At 41.9% G+C, this 21,657-nt stretch overlaps 1 protein-coding gene across 1 annotated transcript in view; it reads right to left on the reverse strand.

Annotated features, from left to right (window-relative positions):
- The window catches only part of COL9A1 (collagen type IX alpha 1 chain), a 102,532-nt gene that overhangs the window by 63,539 nt on the left and 17,336 nt on the right, over nucleotides 1-21,657 (reverse strand). Inside the window, exons 6-14 of the mRNA XM_062187571.1 lie at nucleotides 12,904-12,987; nucleotides 12,193-12,213; nucleotides 10,925-10,999; nucleotides 10,604-10,639; nucleotides 10,445-10,507; nucleotides 3,945-3,998; nucleotides 3,672-3,707; nucleotides 929-952; nucleotides 558-611 (exon numbers count right to left, since the gene is read on the reverse strand). Of these exons, the coding sequence (XP_062043555.1) occupies nucleotides 558-611; nucleotides 929-952; nucleotides 3,672-3,707; nucleotides 3,945-3,998; nucleotides 10,445-10,507; nucleotides 10,604-10,639; nucleotides 10,925-10,999; nucleotides 12,193-12,213; nucleotides 12,904-12,987 (447 nt within the window). The remainder of the gene's footprint in view (nucleotides 1-557; nucleotides 612-928; nucleotides 953-3,671; nucleotides 3,708-3,944; nucleotides 3,999-10,444; nucleotides 10,508-10,603; nucleotides 10,640-10,924; nucleotides 11,000-12,192; nucleotides 12,214-12,903; nucleotides 12,988-21,657) is intronic.

Consider the following 21,657-nt stretch of genomic DNA (forward strand, 5'->3'; position numbering starts at 1 on the left):
GTTCAGTTAATAAATTTGGAAACAGTAAGCACATGTGGAGAAGAACTATGTGGTTCTTTCCCATAATGAGTTTACAGATGTCTGCCTTAACATCACTCCTTCAACCTTTTTAAAATATTTCCTGAATTACCAACATAAGCACTTTTTATCAGCTATTTGTTTTATGAAGTTCAACCCTTTATTGTCCAAGTGCTGTTGGTTTGATTACAATTTAATGCTGTATATACATGGTAATATACATGGTAATAATTCTAAGCTATTCATTTTTTTAAAATTTCATGTACAGAGTCCAATACAAAAGCCACTAGACCCCAGTCCTGGTTCACAATCTGTTAAATACAGGTGGCATTCCATTATGTGATATTCAATCTGGAAGCGAGAAAGAGAAGTTGAGCTGAAAACTTCCAGCCTACAAAAGTGTCCACATCAATATTATGAAATGAACTTCATCTACCATTTTTGGATTTTTAGGGAGAAACATATAGCATAATTTTATTCCCTAATAAAACCATCTATGAAATCAGTAAATATCTATTAAAATGCACTGAGGTACTCACAATGGGTCCTACTCGGCCAAGCTCTCCAGGAAGTCCTGCTGTCCCAGGAGGACCCTGAAGTCAACAAACCAAAACAATATTCTAATTATGGATAATTTTATAACATCAATAATACCAAATATCAATTACCAGACTTAGAAATTTGTTTCTCTACTAGTTTTTCCCCAATAAGACAATAACTCATTTGACCTAACTTCAATTATTTAAAGTGAGACAGAAGTTTTCTAAATTAAAAAATCTTCCGTTTAGCAGAATAGCAGCATTGGCATTAGTAGCCACCTAAGACCAGGTAGGCAGAGGCATGAGAAACACCACTGGGGCAGGTGTTAGCTTAGAGAATAGTCAAGATTTGTGAAACAGGCCATACTTACAGGAGGTCCAGGAATACCACGGCCCTAAAAGATTAAAATGAAAATGTTTATGGTTTTATGGTATAAGTCACATGCTATAAACTATCAATAAATAAACATATGATGTTCATTCTAAAGAAAGCACCAAAGGAACGCAAACATGACGGTTTCTAAAGCAAGGAGAAACTTGTTTCAGCTCTTCAAACATTTCTTTGCTCTCTAAGTTAACCAGAAGTAATTGTTCAAACTTTTCTTTTAATAAAAACAAAAGTAAATAATCCATCCATGCCTGTCCTCAGGAGAACTTACAAAAAGGTGCTCACAAAAAGGTACATCACAGTTGGACCACTTCAAGATTTTATACATTTAAAGTATTTCATATGAAATCTTTATCACAGGCAATATAGTTATACAGTTTACAATAGAAGTTCCTATATTTCCTGATACTAAGTCTAGGAGGTATTGTAAATGAAACAGTGTCACTCTTACAGTAAACCAAAATGCTATTCTAATCAAATATACGGAATTCAGTTTTAAAGCTAGCCTTTCTACCTCCCTCTTCATACTTCGTATCGCTTTAGCACACTAAACTACATACAATCAAGGTTTGAAATGTATCTTACTCACCTTTCTAGCTCCAATTCCTAACTCAGGGCCTAGCATATTATAAACTAATCAATATGCTCGTTGAAACATATTTCTGAAATTCCATATTGTTTTTACTTTCCAACTTCAATTTTTCCCCTGAGGATTTCATCTTTTTTCTCCTACTTAGTCTTGGATAGCTTTTGTTCACAGCTGCCTGCGATACTATATTTATGTTGGCTTTTTACTCCAGACGTGCTTTCCTAAAATAACCCTATATAAAGCACCCCACAGAAAATCAATGCATATTCTCCAATAATGATACTATTATTTCTAGTTATTTAGGCAGTCAAACAAGCAAGAGCTTCACATAGGCAGTATGTTTTAATAATAAGTGAGACTTTTTACAAGCATTTTTGGAAAAATTTCTCCTATTTGAACATTTTAATAAACAAATCAATTTAGGAAAGATTACTTTGGAAATTCCGAAGTAATCAATTAGTTACTTCATTATGAGAGACCTAGATGTTTGACCAATGTCCCTAAATATTTAAAAAGCCATCTTTCTAAGATTTTGAGATCCAAGTTGAAAAAACATGGGACAAAGTCTGTTCACTTTAAGATTTATTTATTTGAAAGGCAGAGTTACAGAGAGGCAGAAAGCAGAGGCAAAGAGAGAGGTCTTCCATCCACTGGTTCACTCCCCAGATGGCCACAACAGACAGAGCTGTGCCAATCCAAAGCCAGGAGCCAGGAGCTTCTTCTGTGTTTCCCACACCACTGGAGGGGCCCAAGGACTCGGGCCAAATTCTACTGCTTTCCCAAGCCACAGCACAGAGCTGGATTGGAAATTGAGTAGCTGGAACTCAAACTGGCATAAATATGGGATACCAGCACTGCAGGCGGCAGCTTTACCTGCTGCACCACAGCGCCAGCTCCAATATTCACTTCTGAAAATGAGTTTATAATGGAAAAGTTGACAGATGCTGAACTATAGCAAAGAAAATAGTAGAAAAAGAAAGAAGGAAGGAAAATACAGATTAAGAAAAGATCAAAACAGGACTAAAGATGGGGCCAGCACTGTGGCATAGCACAGAAAGCCACTGCCTGTGATGTCAGGATCCCCTACGGGCACTGGTTCTAGTCCCAGCTACTCCACTTCTGATCAGCTCCCTGATAATGCACCTGGGAAAGCAGAAGATGGCCCAAGTACTTGATGAATCTCCTGGCTTCTGGCCTCAGATCAGCCTATCTCTGGTTGTAGCCATTTGGGGAGTAAACCAACGAATGGAAGATTCTTCCTTCACCCTCCTCAGTAAACTCGGCTTTTCAAATATATAAATCTTTAAAAAAAAAAAAAAAAAAGGATTGAAGAACAAAATAGAAAGGGATGCCGCCGGCGCCGTGGCTCAACAGGCTAATCCTCTGCCTTGCGGCGCCGGCACACCAAGTTCTAGTCCCGGTTGCCCCTCTTCCAGGCCAGCTCTCTGCTATGGCCCGGGAGTGCAGTGGAGGATGGCCCAAGTGCTTGGGCCCTGCACCCGCATGGGAGACCAGGATAAGCACCTGGCTCCTGGCTTCAGATCAGCGCAGTGCACCTGCCGCAGCGTGGCAGCCATTGGAGGGTGAACCAATGGCAAAGGAAGACCTTTCTCTCTGTCTCTCTCTCTCACTGTCCACTCTGCCTGTCAAAAATAATTAAAAAAAAGAAAAAAAATAGAAGGATGATGAGAATATAGTCCTCTTATACATACAGGAGACATAAATCTGCTGGATTGTGCAATATAAAAGACTAGCAGGGAGTCAGGCAGGTGATAATACCTGATTAGTTGATATTTCTTTCAAGATAAAACCAGCCGTGAAGAAAATGATATGATGAAAGGGTTACACATTGAATACTTAGATCTGCTTTTGTGTGCAAGATATGTTTTCTATCAATGAGGTAGAGGAATAGTTGCCTACTGACAAATACACCTGCAAATAGACATGTATTTTATACTGAACATTCAAGTTTCTCTAAAATTTTTCTATTCACAGCAGGAATGTTTACCATACCAAATAAATCACACTCTTTGGCATGTACGGTATGCAGAGAACTGCATTTTAAAAATTTCACAACAGCAGAATTCTACCTAAAGTATTAGGATACTTTCAATTCTTTTGCTACGCAACTACTTACTGGAAATCCTCGAGATCCAGGCACACCAGGTTCTCCCTAAAAACAAACATAGCTTTATTGTACTGGGCTTTTGGTAGCATGAATATGCAAGTATGCAAACTATGCAAACACTGAGATCATTAAAACACTCTATCCTGCTGTTTTCAAACAGTGTTAGCTGAACAAGTGTATTTCAGCTTCTATATAATAATTTCTCAGCTGATTTGCAAATACTGTAAAATTATACTTCAGCATTTGATTAATATCAGCAGCTAATACTGTTAACTAACTTACTTTTTGTCCCCTTGGTCCAACAGAGCCAGGAGATCCATCAGGTCCTGTTAAACCCTAAGAAAGAAAGATAGTGATATTAGAAGTAACATATTTAGGCAGACCACTAGGTGAAAAATTTTCATCTTATTTATTAACTGCAGGATGCTTATGTTTTACTCGAAGCTAATGTTTAGCATGAGATTGGCTTGCTAGTCGTTTTATGTTGCTAAATTTTGTATTACTAACAGCCTGCTAAATGCATGGCTTACTGTGGTGTTTTAATGTCACTGCTTTAAAAAAATGCAATATAACAAGTGTAGCGTTCTGACAGTCAAGTCTGGTGAGTCTTGACTCTGCCATTTACATAAGTTTATGTACCTCCTTTATTTCACTATGAAATAAAAATACAAGGTATCTCTCCAACTACATACAACCATGTCTTAATCATTAATATAATGTTTCCTTGATAGGAATGAAACACAAATAATCTCATTACTGCCTCATAACCACTAAAAGCCCTCTAGTCAGCTTCTAGCAATGCAAATCGCTTATAGAACAATATCAACTCTTAAAGTCCAGATATTTGAAGGCATGCATGTTTTTACATTATCTTCCTTAGCAAAAATATTTATATTTAAGTCTATATGTTCATGTGTGCCTTCTTGTTATGAACAATTTAAGGCAATTATGAAATGCATTCAAAATTATCATACCTAACACTAAAGCAGTTACTAAATAAATCTTTTAAACATCCTCTGTGTTTCTTCTAGTACTTATTTTGTTATCATCCTCAATATAGATATTAATACATGACAATATTACATACATGTACACCTGACCTTCCACAGTCGAACATGAATTTTCATTTTAAAAATTTGCTCTGACACTTTCAAATGTCATCATTCTCAATATAATCTTGCAATTATATCCTCCCAAATATAAATGTTCATGTTTATGTCTGTGCATATACATATATGCACATGTATGCATAAATATCTGATAAAAATTATCAACATTTCTTAAAAGATGTGAATACTAATTAAGGGAATAATCTGTTGAGAATGTGGAAGTCTTACTTTAAAGTAGATCACCAAATTCATAGTTTATGTCTACATAAACATCAATAAAATGCTTTCATGTAATTCACATAGAAAGCAAGTTCACTGACCATCAATTTTATATTTCTCAATGTCAATTAACTTCTCTAGAAACTCTATAGAATCAAAGGAAGTAGAAAAAAATTTCAGAAGTGTTAAATCACTGGAAAATTGCCAAAATAAAAAAGCATTAAGCTGGGGCCAGCGCTGCGGCATAGTGGGTAAAGCCGCTGCCTGCGGAGCCAGCATCCCATATGGGTGCTGGTTTGAGTCCCAGCTGCTCCACTTCTGATTCAGCTCTCTGCTATGGCCTGGGAAAGCAGTGGAAGGTGGCTCAAGTCCTTGGGCCCCTGTACCCATGTGAAATACCCAGATAACCTCCTGGCTTCGGATCAGCATGGCTCTGGACGTTGCAGTCAATTGGGGAGTGAATTGGTGGATGGAAGACCTCTCTCCCTCTCTCTCTCTCTGCCTCTCCTTCTCTGTAACTCTGACTTTCAAATAAATAAATCTTAAAAAGAAAAACATTAAGCACACATAAAAGAACATTTGACAGTCTGTTTGATTTTCCAGTTGCCCTAGACCAACTACAGAATGACAGCAAGCCCCAACATGATTAGCTGTTGAGTACCTCTGGAAGCACAAATTTTACAAACCTCATAGCATATTTAACTAATGGATCCCTAACTCCCACTTAACACATATACCCTCTAAAACCAATCCTGGTCAATTTTCATGCACATGACCATCTCACCTTCTTCAATCTTGTACCTGGAATAACCAGCAAGATTTGAGAATACTATCTGCTATATATGCTCAAATTTCAGCTGCAATATCATAAGGCAGAACCTAGTAAACGGCTGCACATCCTGTTTCTGAAACACTTTTTTTTTTAAAGTATCTGCCATAAGATAAAGATAAATTCCATCTCTCACTGGGAAACTCTTTGCATAAAATTGAATGTAGATTCTGGTGTCAGGTATTACAACAAAGTCTAGTGTGAAATAGCTATATAGGAAAATGTAAGCTCCCTGAGTTCTTGCACATGGCCCCTAGCATCTTAGACACACTCAACATGTGAGTATCAAATTATTCAGCTTAGCCTTTTATTCACTTATCACTCGACATTTTCTTTATTTTTGGCTCAACTACGGACTCTATCACTTGGTAAATGGGCAGTCGTAGGCAAGTGGCTTAACTATGTAGTATTCTAGATGCTGTTCCCCATTCAAAAAGGGTGTTACAAAAAAATTAGATATTAACTTCAGCACTGTACTTCTTGGTCTTTTCACCTTTCTTTAATGTCTCACCATTTGTACCTTCATTGGCCTTTCAGAATAATTTCTTGGCACACTATCCAACTCATAAAACATCTTCTGGGGTTCATAGTTATATACATTTAAGGGATATAATGCATGTAATATCTTGCCTGTAAAAGTGTCATGGTTTAACTATAATTCCCATACTTAACCCTAATTCACCTCTGCCTATTTCAAGTGCATGCTGTAAGAAAGAATAAGATACTGTTCCACAAGCTCTTTGAGCATGTCACAACAAATAGGACCTACAAGAATGTCTCTAGGGCCAGTGCTGTGGTGTTAAGCCTCCGCCTACTATGCCATCATCCCAGACAGGTGCCAGTTTGAGATGCGGCTTCTCTACTTCTGATCCAGCTCCTAACTAATGTACCTGGGACAGCAGTGGAGGATGGCTCAACTGCTTGCACCCCCTGCACCCACATGGGAGAACCAGAAGAAGCTCCAGGCTGCTGGCTTCAGTCTGGCCCAGCCCTGACCATGCGGCCATTTGGGGAGTCAACTAGTGAATGGAAGATCTTTCTCTTTCTCTCTGCCTCTCCCACTTTGTAACTCTGCCTTATAAATAAAATCTTTTAAAAAAATTAAAATAAAAAGGTATCTCTTGATATTATTGATAATAACACAGCTGGCCTTTGGATGCAGGATTCTAACCAAGGTCTGACTTCTCAATTTTCATATGTTCATATGGGAAAAGAAGAATTAAATTCAACCTAAGAAAGGAGATACTGGGGCCAGTGCTATGATGAAGCAGGTTAAGCCGCCACCTGCAGAGTTGGCATCCCATATGGGCACCGGTTTGAAAACTGGCTGCTCCACTTCCAATCTAGCTCTCCGCTATGCCCTGGGAAAGCAGTAGAACATGGCCCAACTCCTTCAGCCCCTGCACCTGCGTGGGAGACCCGGAAGAAGCTCCTGGCTTCGGGTAGGCGCAGCTCCAGCTACAGTGGCCAACTGGGGAGTGAACCAGAGGATAGAAGACTTTCTCTCTCTCTCCCTCTCTCCCTCTCTCTCTCTCTCTCCCTCTCTGTGTAACTGACTTTCAAATAAATAAATCTTTATGAAAAAAAGGAGATACTTGAAATATATATGAGTCTCTATATATATCTAGATATATATATCTAGATATATACACACATCACATCCATACAATTTTCAAAATCCAATTTGTAATAAAACTAAGTCTTAGAAGAAAATAGTACTAGTGGTATAAACAATTGCCTTCATATGAACTTTGATGCAAAGTTCTATCCTGGGTAATACTGAAGTTGGCTGTGAACTTCATGCTACCATTTGGCAGATAATATCCGTCCTCAGTGGCAATTTCCTGCCAGCATTCCAACGGTTCAGCTGCCAAGAGTCGACAAGCACAGCTTCTGATTCTTTCACCTGTTTTGCTAACCCAGCCACTCAACACAGGAAAATAAACTTCAAACTGTTCCTTTGAGAGTATCATTCAATTAAACCATTTTGTTAATATTATAAAAAAGTTAGCTTTAAAATGAACCAAGAAGTAAGGACAAAGGTTTAAGTTCCTATCACTACCCTCAGATTCATTGCCAAGAAAGGACTGCAGAAGTTTTCCTATTGACTTAGCTCCCCAGTGGCCAGAGACAGAAAACCCTGATCTAGTCATTATGCTTCATTATTCTCAAAGCTGTTCATTCTCAACTTACGGTGAAAGGTTGTTTTTTTTTTTTTTTTATGTCAAATCAACCTAAGAGTGGAGTAACAAAACTCCAATTCCAAAGTCTCTCCAAAAGTTGGAGGACATAAAATACAGCAATTTTATAAATAATTATAAAATATTAACTATAAATGAATTTATTAACCATTTATTCTCCATATCATTCTTGGTTGGGAACTCAGGTAGTAAGAAGCCACTATCACTTTTCCTCTCTATTCTCCCCCAGTTCTTCATTAATAACCTTATTGGGGCCAGCATTGTGGTACAGCGAGTTGGGCCACTGCCTGTGACACTGGCATCCTATACAGGTGCCAGTTCGCATCCCAGCTTCTCCACTTCTGATCCAGCTCCTTGTTGGTAGCCTAGGAAGGTAGCGAGGACGGCACAAGTGCTTGGACCCTGCACCCAGGATGAAGCTCCTGGCTTTGGCCCCACCCAGCCCGGGCTATTATGGCCATTTAGGGAGTGAGTCAACAGATAGGAAGTACCTCTCTATGTCTCCTTCTCTCTTTAATACTGCATTTCAAATAAATAAATCTTTAAAAGAAAAATATTTAAAAAATCATGTTGCATCTGTATAAGGCAAGCCTGAGGAGTCTAAAAAAATTTAAAATTTTTAAAATTATGGATTTGTCATCTTAATCACTAAATAACTCTGGGTCCCTGAATAAACCATTTGTCCTCATAGTTACTCAGTTTCCTTATCCATGGAAAATATTAGACAATTTACTTTCCACATTATTGTAGGGTTAAAGGAAATAATGTGACAGTGTTTGAATGAAAAGCTCTACACAAATGCAAATATTTTTTCCTTTAGAGCTAAGAAATGTCTAAAATATTGGCTATTTGGCACATGCATGAGTCCTTGTTTTCTCCTTCTCTCTCTTCTTTTTTGCTTTCCTTCTCTGACCATGGAGACTGACACAAAGCCCTCATCACCCATTTTCCCTTGAGAACGTTCTGGTGTCAAAGTTGAATGATCTATGAAGCCTTACTCTTCCACAACTTGTAATATTTGAAACCTGGCTTGTTTTTGTACTAAACAACTGCAAATATATACAAAGAAAAAAATTACTTGAAAATGTTTTTACAATTTGCTTCTAAATAGTCCAAAGTACTTTGTTTATCCAAAATTCTGTCAAAGTGGGGAAATTACAGAGCAAAACCAGGGACTGTCCTTATGACATTATGGTATAAAGAAGAATTTGTTAGGCAAACTACAAAAACACTATTACTCTGAGAAGCAGAAAAAGTAGCCCTCTGCAATTATATTGCAGTTCAATACCAAAGCAAGACTTCTGAGACGGGTTTATGCTTCAATCGGCAAACAGAAAAAAGAAAAATGTTTAATTTAATCAGAAATTTTCTTTTCATCCAAAACAAAGGCTGGCTGAAGTTTCCAAGGAATATAGAAATAAATTCAACTTGTACTAGGCTACTCTCTTTATTTAGATATTTTTAGGACAGTGTGACATGATGCTCCAAAGAAGAGATTGCTAGCCAACAGGTATCATTTCAATTTGTATTATCCAAATATTACTTTGGTTTTCAGTTTGTACTATCCAAATATCAGTCCCCTGGTGCTACATGAACTGCTGCTTGACATACAGACCAACTTCAAACTAGGGACTTTAAGATGGGAGGGTTGCTAAGTACCAATCCTAGGTTTCAAACAATCCTGGTCAGCTCAACACTATCAGGGATGCCAGCCAGAAAACCACTTTGCAAAGCTAATTTTGCATTTCCTCTTTGATGTGTGGTGACATTCTGGTGTCCCTGCACCATCCCCACATAGCCCTACTCATTCCAAGACCTCTCCCCCATCAACACACATACCCCAAGCACATCTTTCCTTTTCATATTCCACGGGATTTTGGAGGGCTCTGTCCCTATGTCTGGGTTCAGGTTCAGGCAAGGATGAAGACCGTCTGCTAGGAGCCACAGCAGCAAGCTGTGCCCACATCCAGGCTGAGCCAGCAGGGAGCTGACTGTTAAGGCAGCAGCCAGTACCCCACTGTTTCCAAGGAAAGGTAGTACTGCATGCTCTTCCCCCACCCCATCCCATGGAAGGTAAGAGGCACCTCCACCTTCCCACGCCCCTCTGCAGAAGCAGCTAGCTCCATGACCAGACAGTGGCACAAGGCCAAGTTCAGGGCAGGGCCAGAGTACTTGGCTTGCTCTGTCACTGTCTCTGTCTCTCTGCTGGTATAGCTGTCTGTGTCTCTGTCTCTGTCACTATCTCTCTGCTTCTGTCTCCATCTCTAGCTACACGCCCCAGCCAGTCAGTCAGTCGGTTGGTCTCCCTCTTCCTCTCCCTCTCCCCGCTCCCTCACACACACACACACACACACACACACCACCACCACCACCACCACACACCCACTGCCAGCCAGCTCTTCACAGCCCTCCCCACCTACTCACATCAGCACCAGGCGTGCCGGGCTTGCCTGGAGCTCCTGGCTTTCCTGGTTCTCCAACTGGACCCTGAGCAAGGAGAGGAAAAGGTGCAAAGTTGAGACCCTTAGGACACAGGTGGCTGCAAAGGAAGGAAGTGGGGCATGACTGTGCCAATCTACTCACCGGGGGGCCTGGGGGGCCCTTGGGACCTCTGTCACCCTGGAAGGGGAGAAGAGAAGGCAGTGGTGAGGGGGAGAAACTGGAACAACTCCACACGTGCGACAGGGGGTGAAAGGTGAATTGGGGATTGGGAAAACGGGAACACGACCACCTCCCCTATTGGAAAATCCCCTGGCTCCTGGGATCCAACGCCACCCCAACCTGTGCAGGGGTGCGGGAGAATGGAGGGCACCTGACACCCTCTAAAGACTCAGGGAAGCCTCCTGGCAAAGGGCTGGAAAGGGCTGGGATGTGGAACCCAGGGGCCTGGAAACAGGAACTTACGTCAATGCCATCGATGCCAGGAACTCCAGGGGGCCCCGGAGGCCCAGGAGGCCCCTGCTCACCTGGGGGACCTCGCTGTGAAAAACAGTACACGGGTTAGTGGAGCACAGGGATGGAGCCCCTCTCTGTGGCGGTCGAGTTTTTAAAACCCAATAGTTAAAAGATAACATAAAATAAATGAGTTTCAAACTCCCAAGCCGGTGCGGTCTCTGTGGCATTCCCAAGCAGGTAAAGAGGAGGTTGGGCCTGGAAGGGATTCCGTTCGCTACTTCCATGTACTCAGTGATTGGAGGTCGGGGTCTGGGCTAGAACAGAGCTGCCAAGAGAAGCCCCAGGCCAGACAGACAACAGCAGGACAGTGTCACTCTCTCTTTGTGAAACCCAGAGAGAGAGGCTGGCCTCCTTTCCATTGTACCAGCAGGGCCGCTTTCTCAAAAGAAGATCTCTTCGCCTGGCTTCCAAATGCCTCCAGATTTCAGACTGACCCTAAGGTATGACCCCTTTTATCGCTGGCAAACAGCTCCGTTTTGATGGCACTGGGAGGGGGAACCCTGGCGTCTGACACAGGATGAACAGATTGCTTGGGGAATTTTTCCCCCCGCTTCTGAATTTTAAAGAAGAAAGCCTCTTTCATCAAGGAGAACTGTGTTTTTCTGAACTCCAGTGACCAGACAGGTTTACAATGGGGTCTTTGTAGAGAAACCTCAAACCTGGGTTGGGCTTGTCTGCCCCCGTCTGGGGTTCTCCTGCGCGGGAGGGGGAAAGACGCCAGAGCCTTAGAGGAGCTGTTGTATTGGCGATGGGACCTAGGGTCGCTTGCGTCCACTCCGGAGCCACTGCACGCTAGCAGGACCCTGGGCTGGAGGCGCGAGAAAGGGCGCTTGCTGAGTCCCCATCTGCTCCAAGCAAGGCCTGCGCCTGATCATGACCAGGATGGGGCCGGAAGAGGTGGAGGAGAAATGCAGACCAAAAGCTTAAAACCTGCTCACCTTCTGTGCCTGACCCTACAGTGTTGAGGCTCCTGGCAAGCGATGGTCGGGAAGAGGGAGAAGGGAGGTGAAGGTGCCCTCTCCCAGACCCAGAGGTCACCTGGGGCCCCCGACTAGACTCAGAGGGTGCTCACCACAGGTGCTGCTCAAGGCAGAAGGGAGCCCGGAGCAAGAGCCCTGGGGACGCTCCACGCCTCCAGCCAGGCAACCCCATCGCAGCGCCCCCAACTTTCCTGTTGTGCGCTTGAAAAATGCAAACATTTCTCGCCCCTAGCTTACCTCGTCAGTGGTCTGGCTGGGCTGGAGAAGAAAAGATGGGGATAGAGTGAGAAGGCACCCACCTGTACCCTCGCACACAACTTACTTGCGCTGCGCACAAGCAGAGCCCTGAGAGCAGCAGCAGCAGCCCGAGGGCCCCGTGGCAGCGAGCCGTCCAGGCCATGCTCACAGCCCTCCGCTATTGCCCCACCGGGCTCTGCAACCTGCGAGCCCGGTTAGCACTCCGGACCGCCACTCGCATCTGTGGCGCTTCGCCCCCCCAGAAAATAATGCGTCCCCAGGAGTAGCGGTTGTAAAGATGCTGGGGCAGTGTGTTCCAGCCCTTTATGAATGGCCCTGGAGAGGGTCCTGGGGATTGGAGGAGAGCTAGCAGGGCAGCAAGGACGGATAGAATGACAACAGTCCCCTTAACCCTTTCCCTGCGGCTACACAGCCAGACCTGAGTTTGCAGCTCTCTCCCTGCAGGCCACCAGCTCAGCCTGTGGCTGACCTCGGAGCCTCCCAGGTGGCCTGTCACCTCTGGACAGTGAACATGCAGTGTTTGGGAGCACCAGACACTACAGGGGGCTTTGACACACCCACCCCTGCTTTGAGCAACACTTGTAGTTGTTTGGTCCATGCACAGTCTCTTTAAAGAAAGTAAGGTGGGAGGGAAGGGTGGGATTGGTGAGCTGGGGTGAAGCTGCTTTTGCAGGTGGGCAAGAGTCTCACCGTTATTCTCACTGGCAGTTCATGGCAAGTTTCTCTCCTGGGACGCAGGGGGTCACAATGAATCAGCATCCACTGAAGTTCAAACTGGAAAAAAAAGCAGCAGTCGATTAATGTTGCTTTCGAAGACAGAGCAAGTCTTTTAAGAGAGATGTGTGCAAGTGTAGTCTAATCATTAAGTGTCGGGACACTAACTTAAATGTGTTAAACTCAGCAAGACTACCACTCTTGATTTCCTAGAATACAAATGCTCTAAGACTGGAATTCTTTCCCAAGTTTCTCTAATCATGGAATGTATTTGTCTTTTTCTCTGATTTACTCCAGCATGGCTCTCGCCAGGAATCAGATCACTAGATTCTTTCTGTTCTCATCACAAACTCAAGAGGTAGTCTAGTAAAATGAGGTTGGGAGAGAAAAAGGAACTGTGTAAGTCACGAGCCAGGACGTGTCAGTCTGGATTGGAACTCAGGCCTATTGTACTCCACAAGAAATACATGCTCTCAGACTTTAGATAGGAACTTAGAGACAGAGATAGCAAAGAGGTGACAGGAGGACAAGAAAGAAAGAAAATCCAAGTGCCGTCTCTGCAGCATAGAAGGTTAAGCCTCTGTCTGCAATGCTGGTATTCCATATGGGTGCCAGTTCCAGTCTTGGCAGCTCTACTTCTGTTCCAGCTCCCTGCTAATATACCTGGGAAAGCAGCTGAGCATGGCTCAAGTCTTTGGGACTCTACACCCACATGGGAGAACTGGATGAAGTTTCTGGCTTCAGCCTAACCCAGCCCCAGCCATTGCAGCGGTTTGGAAAGCAAATCAGTGAATAGAAGACATCTCCTTCTCCCTCTCCCCCTCCCTCTCCCCCCCCATCTCTGCTTTTCAAATAAGTAAATAAATACTTAAAAAAAAAAATCCAGGCCTGGAGGAAAATTTGTATATAAGAGAAGACCTACTCCATAAAGTGATTGCAGATAGCAACATGGATGCAACTATAAACCATTATACTTAGTGAAATAAGCCAGTCTCAAAAAGATACCATATGTTTTCCCTGATCTGCGGTAACTAATAGAGTACCTAAAAGGTAATCTATAGGAGTGAAATTGAGATTGAGATTCAATGTTTGTTTATAGCACTGTCCTGACTGTTGAGGAACAGTGTTTTTTCTTCATACTTTTTGTTGAACTCTTTACTTAGTGTAGGATTAATCTTTAGTATAAAGTTAACTGAAAAGAGACCTTTGTAAAAGTTAAGAATGGGAACAGAAGAGGGACGAGGAAGAGGGTGGGAGTGTAGGGAGGAGAGGGGGTAGGGCAGAAAGCATCACTGTGTTCTTGAATCTGTTTATAGGACATACATGAAATTTGTATACCTTAAATTTGTTTAAAAAAAGGAAAAAAAGAATTCAAGAAAAAAAGAAGGATGAAGTCTGAAAGTGAAGGGAGTGAAAAGGAGACCTAAGATTTAAGAAAAATATTAAAATATATTGATTTTGTATAATCTTACTCATTGGTTGAAGAAATACAAATTTCTAGACACTTTAAATCTAAAGTACCCTGACAACTTCTAACATGTTAAGCAAGTGTTAAGGAAGGAAGAGGAGGGTAACAGGAAAGAAACAGAGAAAAGGAGTCATTGCCAAGTCTCAATCTGAAAAGAGCCTCAGGTGACATTGAAAAAAAAAAAAAAGTCATATCCCAGAGGAAGCCTGCAGCCATCTGTCATGCTGGCCCCTCTTAAGTGGAGAGGTTTCTTGCTAGGCAGTTCAAATTGGATCCCTTCTCTTGGTCAGTAGCTTCTACTGGCATCATGCCAATGCCTGGTTACTGTCCAAGGCCCAAGTCTAAACATTATCCCTTTTCTTTCATCCAATAGTGATTTCCATTCCACTACACCTGCCAAATGGATGCTAGACCTGCTGGACCTAGAATGAAGTTAGATATATTTCTTTCACTGCAGCAGAAACATCCAAAGTTGCAATGATCAGATGGAAAACTAAAATTAGAGGCAGTGAAAGGTGAAGTCCTTCCCTTCTACCCATAAAGGAAGAGAAAGATAAGTAAAAGGAAGCTTTCCATTTTATAAAGAGGTAATAAAAGTGTTAAGCTTTCATATCCCTGCAGAGGCACCCCTCGCCACATGATTCTGACTGTCCTGAAGTTTTCTTCATGCTCTATGATTCTTGTCTCAACCCAACCATCCCTTTTCTACTGATAATGTGACCATCTGGGCTAATGAGTTAAATGGGATAAAAGAAAAGTGAGCAGCTAAATCAAGATATATTTTAGGTGGAAAGTTATCTGTAAATTACACGAGAATTCTGCCCATCTATGCATCCATGGTGTGAATTATTTAACAGCAATATACTAACTCTCTGCAGAAGAACTATTCCTCAACTACAGATACCTTGGAGTTAAGGAAATCAAGTGGTTTTCTTTACTTGAGAGGAATCTTGTTTGTGTTTTGTTCTAAACTACAGTTAAAATCTGAAAAGGAAAAAGAAAGCTAGAATGGAATGAACTTTTCCTCCCTATTAAATACCTGGCATTTGAGGCAGTTTCCAGATGGGTAAAGTGGGACAGAGAGATTAGTTTATTTGCCACAGTTCACATAGCTAGAAAATGACAGAGCTGGCAGTCCAAACTTCCTTGACATTAAATCAAGGGTTTTCTACTGCTACCCTCATTCAGTCTCCCTAAAGAATAACTACTGTCTCCACAATGAACCTTGTTTTCTAAACAGGTAACCAAGACATTTGGTGATAGAGTGTTTGTATTTAAGATGAATAAAAAAGAAGAAAGATTTAGAAATTAAAACTGCATAATCTGTTTCCAACATCTATTAGAAGACATCCACATTAAACACAGAAACTTTCATAATAATTCAGACCTTTCCTCATTTTTCTGCTTGTTATAGAAATACATCCAGAAGGAAAATTACTAGCATTCCTCTAAAAATTGACAGTTATGCCTATATGCAGTTATTTTCATGTGTATAACAAAGTATCACACAGGAAAGAGAATCATAGTTCTATTCATTCAGTGACTGGTTAAGAACTTTGCCAGATGAAAAAAATGATTTCTCTCCTCTCCCCATTTCTCAAAACAAAAAAAATCACTCACATAATTTTATTCACTAAGTCCTTTGTGATTGGTAACTCAAACTAGAAAGGCATTGTATCTCTGTGAGCTGTTCATTTTCAAAAATAATTCACACCTTAATCACCTCATGAAATTTTAATTTCATGGCTAACCAGGAAATCTATATCCTCTGTTTAAAAAGTTCATTGAGGTTACTGATTGCAAATGTTAAATAATTCATTAAGCTGTTTTCTCAAAAAGATAATTTTCTCTGGATAAATTGGTACACCTGTTTAAAAAGGAGAGCTGCAGTTGTGGCACAGGATAATGGAGGAATGAAATGTAATTCATCTGTGAATACAGGCTGGGTTGTTCACAGGGCCACATAGATCAAGGGTTTCTGAACACATCTGTGCATCCACATAAACACCACCTACGCACTAATAATCATCTATACTGCAACCATTTCTGGCATGCAATATGAAATCCAATTTGCCTGCTAATTATTTTGAAGGAATATTGGCAGAGTGCCTTGGTAAAAGTGACTTTCATTATACATCTAAAATTCTGATTTCCACATGTTTCTCATTTTTAGACCTAGATCATGCTTCTCTTTGAATATTCATTGACAAAATATGAGGCAACAGTTTTAATTTAGTCCTTCAGCCAATATTTTTAAACTTATTTATCTATTTGAAAGGCCGAGAGAGAGAGAGTGCTAGTGAGCAAGCAAATGAGCTTCCATCTGCAGGTTCACTCCCAAATATCCAAAATATCCAAAGCTGAGCCAGGCTAAAACTAGGATTCAGGAACTCCACCCTGGTCTCACATGTGGGTGGCAGGGGCCCACCTACTTGGTCCACCATGTGCTGCCCCCAAGGGTGCACATTAGTAGAAGCTGGATCACATGCTGAGGTGTGACTCTATCCCAGGCATTCTGATGTGGAAGGCAGTTGTCCCACGCAGTGACCAACCCACTAACCCTCTAAGCAAAAACACCTACCCCAGGCCAGCGCCGTGGCTTAACAGGCTAATCCTCCACCTTGCGGCGCTGGCACACCGGGTTCTAGTCCCAGTTGGGGTGCCGGATTCTATCCCGGTTGCCCCTCTTCCAGGCCAGCTCTCTGCTGTGACCAGGGAGTGCAGTGGAGGATGGCCCAAGTGCTTGGGCCCTACACCCACATGGGAGACCAGGAGAAGCACCTGGCTCCTGGCTTCAGATCAGCGGAATGCGCTGGCCGCAGCGGCCATTGGAGGGTGAACCAATGGCAAAGGAAGACCTTTCTCTCTGTCTCTCTCTCTCACTATCCACTCTGCCTGTCAAAAAAAAAAAAAAAACAAAACAAAACAAAAAACAAAAAAAAAAAAACAAAAAAAAACCAACACCTACCCCAGTTAAAACTTCTGAACTCCCAGTATAAAGCAGGACTAAAGAAACCCTAATTAAACCAAAGATATCCCTTCCCTACAGAAGTTTCTCATTTGTAAGAACTGAAAATACAAATAGAAAAATCAGTTTAATATACTAAGCAAAATACAAAATGCACTAGCGAAACTCCAGTCTTCTTGACTTAAATACTTCTCTATTTTCTCAAGGAAAACTAAGTGATGTAAGATGCCTCACTTCTGCCCAGATTTGTCATTATCCAATTCTTTTCTATAGAATACTACAGTACTCTTGAATTACATATTTAAGCAAGTAATTGAGTTCAAATCTGAATGTTTAAAAAAAAAAAAGATTTGAAAGGCAGTTAGAGAAAGGGAGAGACAGAGACAGAATGTCCACTGGCTGGTTCACTTCCCAAATGACTACAACAGCCAGGGCTGGGTCAGGTCAAAGCCAGAGGCATCATCCGGGTCTCCCATGGGAGTGCTGGGGCCCAAGTATTTGGGCCATGCTCTACTGCTTTCCCAGGCACATCAGCAGAAAGCTGGACTGGAAGTGGAGCAGTTGGGAAACAAACCCACACCCATATGGGATGCCCATGTCGCCAGCAGTATTTTTATACAATACACCATAACACCAGCCTCCTCCATATACTTTCAATAGGGGTATTGATTTTCATTTATTTTACTAAGTTTTCAAGAAAGATCAACAATTTTTAAGCATTGAGAAGAAGGCAAGTAGAGAAGTATTTAAGCCCTTCATTAGAACTAAATAAAAACTAACCAGACAACCAAGAGAATCTTGGTGACAAGCTATGGGACTTGGCTCAACATCAAGGGCAATGGCACATGCCTTGATTTTTGCTAACTGAATTATGATTAATTGTATGAATATAAAACACCTAAAACCCAGCTCTTCAAAGGTTTTCTTTTAAACGGGACAGATGTTTCATTAGGTTATTATCTTAGTAGCAACAAAGATGTAAAGAACTACTTGCTCAGATCTCTTCCTTTCAGTTTTTGACAAAATGTTGGTTTCTACCATCATGCAAGAGCTCCTCCAAATGATGCTTCCTGGTTACTGAGCAGGTAGGCTCAGAGCTGCCTCAATATCAGCAAATTCTCTAACTGTGTGGACAAGGTATTCAGGTATAGAATGCTAGAAATAGATAAACATGAGTAGGAAGTACTCCTCTGGATCATACCAAAGCCTGAGGCAGAATGGTGCAAAGGACCTAGGGTTAGCAGATCTGAGATGTAATCACTTCTTATTCAACATGCCTTCAGATAACACAGTCATGTTGTAGATCCTATGGAAGACATAAAAATGCCTAGCATGTACAGCAAGATGGTAAGACAAAAATATACTTTTGACAATATTATTACAGTTGATATGACAAAGATTTTTGTGCAAAGTCATCAATGAAGGAATTGTATCACACATAACAGGTGAGTGGGGCCCTGAAGAACAATATATTTTCATAGGCAGAGAAGGGGAGCATAAAGATTAGGATTTTGGACTGAGGAGATGACGACAGTAAGACACACGAATGAGGGAGCTGGTGATGTGATGTAGCAAATAAAAACTGTCACCTGTAACACCTGAATCCCATTTGGGCACAATCTTTGTGTCCTGAATGCTCCAATTCCAATCCAGCTCCCTTCTCATGACCTGGGAACAGCAGGAGGAGATGGCTCAAGTACTTAGGTCCCTGCCACCCATGTGGGAGATCCAGATGAAGCTCCTGACTCCAGCCTGGCCCAGTGCTGGCTATTGTGGCCATCTGGGAAGTGAACCAGCAGGTGAAAGATCTGTCTCCCCCTCTCTCACTGCAGTTTTCACTTTCAAATAATTAATAGTCTTTAATTAAAAAGAATGGGAATAGATATGCAGAGAAGAGACCAGACTCACAGGAACAAAAGCAGGCATCACATTTTTTTTTCCTCCTTGGATTCCTAAGCCAAGGAAGTTGAATGTTGTTTAGGGGATATTACTGGATTGTCATCAAATATTTTTCTGCAATGGGAAGAGATGTGGAAAGTTTAGACTTTGAAGGGCATTTCAAGGAGATTCATTTGGGCACATATGGCTGACCTCTAAGGCAGAGGAGGCCACTGTGATAAAGCACCAAGAAGTGTTTTCCTCTGAGCCACAGTGAGTCCTCCTGCCTTATCTGTCAACTAAAAAAAAAATCCGTGGGGCCCACACTGTAGCAGAGTAGGCTAAGCCACAACTTGTGATGCCTGCATCCCATTTGAGCACTGGTTTATGTCTCAGCTGCTCCTTTTCTGATCCAGCTCTTTGCTATGGCCTGGGATAGCAGTAGAAGATGGCCCAATTGATTGGGCCCCTGTGCCTGCATAGGAGACCCAGAAGAAGCTCCTGGCTCTGCATCAGCCCAGGTCTGGCCATTGTGGCCATTTGGAGAGTGAACCAGCAGATGGAAGACCTCTAACTCTACCCCTCAAATAAATAAAACCTTAAAAAAAAAATCTTCCTCTCCTCCACATTACCCTTCAGCTCCCCAGCTATTTTCTGTTTCCCTTTATGCAAACTCAAGAGTGGCCTGTGTTCATTGTTTCCAATTCTTCTCCTCCCCTTTTTCTCTCAAACCCTTTACCACTGAGTTTTGAATCTCCAAATGCCAATGGGTCTTTTCTCAAGGTCACCTTCATTGGTTTTTAAATCCAATGGGCAGCTCTTTGTCCTCATCTTATTTGAGCTTTCCACAGCATTTGAATCCATTCCTGAGACCATGTTCTTTGAAATGCTGCTTGCCCTTGACTTTCTAGTCCTCTCCTGCATCCCAGCCCCTTACCCACTTCCTCTCTTTGGATAGACTTTCTCACCTCAGCAACCCTTATGTGTTGGTTATTTCAGAACTCAGTACCAGCACTTTTCTATTATAGTCATCTCTTGGTGATTTCATGTCCTTACATACCAGAAATGCATTGATAACTTCCAGAGTTCTAGTCTCAGCTGGGACCATCTCTTGGACTCCAGAGCATATAGCTCTCTAATCGGCATCTTTACTTAGATGTCTAATAGTGATCAAACTTACATGTTTGAAGCCAACACCTGATATTCTTAGTTCTCCTCTTCCCATAGTTTCCCCTGTTAGTAAATGGCAACTCTATACCATCAGTTATACTGAAAATTGTCTCATACTTGACTCCTATTTATCTCTTCTACCCCAAATGTTGCGTTTTTTACCCTCAAAAATATATCAGACTCTGCCCACTTTGCACCACCCCATCACTGCTACCCTGTTGCAAAGCAAGACTGACCCTTCCTGCTGAAGCAGCTTTTAGCCTCCCCCTTGCTTCTACATGCTTCTGTCTTCTCTCCCTGAACACTTTATTGTCAAAACAGCAGCCAAAGAGATCCTCTTAAAAGATGAGAACATGTTGATTATCTACAAAAACTATCTGATAGCTACTCATCTCTCACAGCACAAAAGCCAATGTGTTGGGACTGAGCGTGTGGCACTGCAGGTAAGACACTGCTTTGGATGCCCACATCCCATATCAGAGTGCCTGGGTTTGAGTCCAGCTTTGCTTCCAATTTAACTTCCTGTTAATGTGCACCCTGGAAGGCAATAGGTGCATATTAGTAGTACCTGGGTCATTGCCATCCACCTAAGACACCTAGATTTACTTTCAGGCTCCTGGCTCCATTGTGGGCATTTGGGGAGTGAACCAACTGATGAAAGAGTCTCTCTCCCTCTTTCTCTCCCTTCTTCCCTTTCAATTAATAAATGAACTTTAAAAGAAAGCCAAAGCATTAGCACAATTTCCCCATACCGTCTCTATCCTCATTGTCTACTTCTCTCAGTCTCATTCCAGCCACACCAATTTCCCAGAAGTCTTCAAACAACAGACAACACCCACATTAATCCCTTTTCATCAATGTTCCCTCTCACTGGAATCCTCCTCCCTCAGATACCCACTAATTCTCTCAACTCCTTCAGGCTTTTACTAAGATGTTTTCTTCTTCTCAATGAGGCCCTGTCTCCAGGCACTCCAATTTCTAGCTTCATTCCCCTACCCCCATAGCATTTATGACCACCAGGAATACGTTTACCTAGTTATTCATTGTGTCTAACTTTCCTGTCCAGGATGTAAGCTATATTGAAGCATTAAATTCTAATTTTTCCACCATTTTAAATAATCCCTCTATGGGTAGGTGTTTGGTCAAACGGTTAAACCTCCCATTGGAACGTATCGAAGTACCTGCTTTCAAGTCCAGGTTCCTGACTCCAGAGTTGTGTTAATTCTGGCCCAGAGAGGCAGCAGTT

The sequence above is a fragment of the Lepus europaeus genome, chromosome 3, assembly GCF_033115175.1.
Source record: "Lepus europaeus isolate LE1 chromosome 3, mLepTim1.pri, whole genome shotgun sequence".
NCBI lineage: Eukaryota > Metazoa > Chordata > Mammalia > Lagomorpha > Leporidae > Lepus > Lepus europaeus.